Here is a 3,856-nt window from a genome sequence, read left to right on the forward strand (position 1 = left end):
GGTCCCGAACGGTAGAAGAATAAGGTCGGGCTGTCCTTTGACTAGTTTGTATTTTTTTCCGGAGAATTTGCTTGTCAACGAAATTTCACAAGCTAAATTCTTGTTTTTGACCAGAACTATATATTTATAAATAAGAAAATAAATAAATACCAACTCTAAATCTAAAGTTCTCTCTCTATGTGTATGCACTTTAATTTATTCATTCATTATGTTTTATGAATATGGGGAGGGCATGAAAGAAGCAATCTTCCATTACATCCTATCCCGTATTATTGTGTTAGGTGACATGTTGGCTATACATTTTATTTGAGTTACAAAGAATGGTAAGAAAGTGAAAAATTAGCATAAACATTATCCGAAGTGACACTCAAGCTTTTAGAATGCTCAATTTTCCAATAGTGTCAAATTCTTGAGGCACCAATATGTATACCATCGGACAAAGGTCTACGACATCGATCGGTTTAAATAGGACATATATATACATATATTTTAGTAACTTTCTAGTGCATAAGTAAAAGAAAATGGAAAGTATAAGAACCAAACCTACATTTATTGTGTACGAAAACTCACACATACCATTAATTAAAATATGACTTTAAACTAAACTAATAAAATTATTAGTTAGAGGGGACTATGTTGATGATTTGTTGTTGGAGTGGAATTAGGTTTGCAGGGCCAGCCTTGAAGGCGCAAAAGCCGATAGAAGACAACTCCTGCAACAGCTCCTATAATTGGGGCTAAAACATATATCCACAAATTACCAAACTTCCATGCAACAATTGCTGGGCCTAAAGACCTGGCTGGGTTCATTGATCCCCCTGAAACAGGGCTGCAATCAAAAATTAAGAAAAATATATAAGGTATTCTTCTCGAATAAATAATTAGAATTATCTTATAGGTATGAGTTTTAGGTGCGGTTACAACTTATTGTACCAAAGTCATGAAAGCGTATGGAATGCAATGACTGTGTTGGAGTCCCACATCGATGGGTTAAAATGTCCTAGGTCTCCTTATATGGTCTTGGAAAATCCTCCCCTCATGAGCACTTTTGAGGTTGAGTTTGGTCCAAGGTCCATTTCTTTATCATGGTATCAGAGTCAGGCCCACCCAGTTCATTGTTTCCAATGTTGGCCCCCCGCATTATATTGTCCACGCTCCAGATGTCCAGTCCTGGGCGTGCGGGGGTGTTGGAGTCCCACATCGGTGGGCCCAAGGATACTTGGTCTCCTTATATGGTCTTAGGCAATCCTCCCCTCATGAGCTAGCTGTTGAGGTTGAGTTAGGGGGTGTTGGAGTCCCACATCGGTGTCTTATATTGTCCACGCTCCAGATGTTCAGTCCTGGGCGTGCGGGGGTATTGGAGTCCTACATCGGTGGGTCCAAGGATCCTTGGTCTCCTTATATGGTCTTAAGCAATCCTCCCCTCATGAGCTAGCTGTTGAGGTTGAGTTAGGGGGTGTTGGAGTCCCACATCGGTGTCTTATATTGTCCACGCTCCAGATGTTCAGTCCTGGGCGTGCGGGGGTGTTAGAGTCCCACATTGGTGGGTCTAAGGATCCTTGATCTCCTTATATGGTCTTGGGCAATTCTCTCCTCATGAGCTAGCTTTTGAGGTTGAGTTAGGCTCAAGGTCCATTTCTTTATCAGCATGGCCCATTGTATGCTATGTGGATTTGATGTGCCATTCCTCACCACACCTCGAAAAAATTTAAGAACAATGACAAGCAATGAGAATTACCCCGAAATTAGGACAGCCAGTCCAATGGCCACACCGACAACAAATCCAGACAATGGTCCTGTCTATATAAAATAAAATATATAATTAATACATATAAGTTACAAAACAAAATCTAAAAATATATATAAGAGGGGATCGATTAATGTTGCTATTAGTGTTATATCTTACAGATTGAGGATCATTTGTCAATGATGCACTTAGGAAGAGAACAATGAAGGTTGCTAAAAGCTCCACTAAAAATGCTGAAGTGCAACCATGTAGAGGTCTTGTTGTTACAAATTCTGCTTTTAATCCATACACCAATTTTCCTGTATATGTAGCCAATATAGAACCTCCCACTTGTGCCACTACATAAAGTGGAACCTAAAAAAAAAATAATTCTAATTATTTTAGAAAAGAAGGACCTAAAATCAAATTTACGTCAAAATTAAGATACCTTGTTTTTAGTATATTGATTGAAGTTACACTCAATTCTCCTTTTTTCCTCCATTTACCTCTATTTCAGACATATATTTTTTGAATATACAATCATCTGGTATTCATAATTCATCGCTCGACTAATTTAGATTTACTTTGCGTAAAACTCATAAAAGGGAAACATTTCCGACTATATTTGGATTTTTTCATTTTCAGGGTCTAGCCTGAAACCTCGATGGCGGTAATTTCTTTGGTGCAATTTCACCAAACATAGGAAAAATTATTTCCTCTCCATTGTTCTCTTTTAGTTTTCAAATAGACCATTATAAGAATGCACTAAAAAAGACATAAAGAGTAACAAACCTTGGACCATGGGAAGTGACCAACAGCGGCAAATGCTAAAGTAACAGCAGGATTAATGTGAGCCCCAGAAATGGGGCCAATAGAGAAGACTACAACTACTACTGTTAGTGCTGCTGTGGTTGCATATTCCATAAGCCCCACCTGCACTCCCATTATCTCCATGCTTGCCATCATCCCACATAAACAAAACATTAGCAAGAAAGTCCCCAATGCTTCTGCCAAAGCCTGCAACAGCATCTCAAAGAATTGAGTCTTTCATGGTTATATTTGCTATTTTCAAGCTAAAAATAGCATATACGGATCCAGAATTCAAGTACGAGACAGTGAATAAGCGTGCATTGACGAAGTCAGGAATTTCGCTGAGGATGTTCGATGTTTATTATACATGTACAAAAAGTAACTTGACCTGTATGCAAAACATAATTCCATATATAAATTTCAGTAAAATTTTTCGATGAAGGGTATTCAGTTGACACCCTTCACTCTATGTGGCTACGTCATCTGCTTGCCCCCACTACTTATATGTCAAATCTGCACTAATGACGAAGCCACATAGAGCGAAGGATGGTCAAATCAACATCTGTTGTCCGAAATTTATATTGTATATATAAAAGATTATTATTACTTCTTTGGTTAAGATATATAAAAGATTATATACTATATTGTACGTATATATAGGTAAAAGCTTATGTTATACGTGTAAATCTCGATCATCTTTAACAAAATTTCTGGCTTCACCACTGGTTTGCATGAGTACATTGTTAAATGAAGTGACAAGAAATTAATGATCGCGCTAACCATACGAATGAGGGTTGGATTAATTCCTAGGGTAGAGCTGCAAAAGGTTCTCTTCTTCAACATCTCTCCATTGGTTGATGTTGATGTAGATTGTTCACTCGTTGATGCATCAACTTGAAATTCGACTGATAAATCATTTTCAAAAGAAGGCAATTTCATGATCATTCAACTAATAATCTCCCTTTGTGTGTTGTGGAAATGAAAAGGAAGTTTAATTCACAGGTTGCATGATGAATCGTTTATAAAGTAATCAAATAATGCACAAAACCAAAAGGTAAAGATGATGCAATATATATAGTTTTTTCATTATTCATTTGTTATATATTGTATGTTTCTTTGTATAGTTTTATAATCTAGGTATAAGGTGGAAGTTCAACAGAAAATCAACACACATTTCTTGTGTCACTCCCAAAGTATGGAAAAGGTTGTTCATGCATTTTAGCTTGGCCATCATTATTTCGAGATTACACATTCAAACTCTACTTCTCTCAAGATTTGCCTACTAGATTATGTATCAAAGGAGAACAGTATATTAATTAA

The 3,856-nt window shown here is 37.0% G+C and overlaps 1 protein-coding gene across 1 annotated transcript; it reads right to left on the reverse strand.

The window, feature by feature from the left end:
• Nucleotides 1-529: 529 nt before the first annotated feature.
• On the reverse strand, nucleotides 530-3,615 carry LOC107856926 (probable aquaporin NIP7-1). Its single transcript, XM_016701897.2, has 5 exons — nucleotides 3,317-3,615; nucleotides 2,519-2,743; nucleotides 1,907-2,101; nucleotides 1,739-1,800; nucleotides 530-829 (listed from the first exon to the last, which is right to left on the reverse strand). Exons 1-5 carry the CDS (start codon nucleotides 3,479-3,481, stop codon nucleotides 622-624), a joined length of 855 nt encoding a protein of 284 aa, XP_016557383.1. The 5' UTR covers nucleotides 3,482-3,615; the 3' UTR covers nucleotides 530-621.
• Nucleotides 3,616-3,856: the final 241 nt, after the last annotated feature.

The sequence above is a fragment of the Capsicum annuum genome, chromosome 1, assembly GCF_002878395.1.
Source record: "Capsicum annuum cultivar UCD-10X-F1 chromosome 1, UCD10Xv1.1, whole genome shotgun sequence".
NCBI classification, from domain to species: Eukaryota; Viridiplantae; Streptophyta; class Magnoliopsida; order Solanales; family Solanaceae; genus Capsicum; species Capsicum annuum.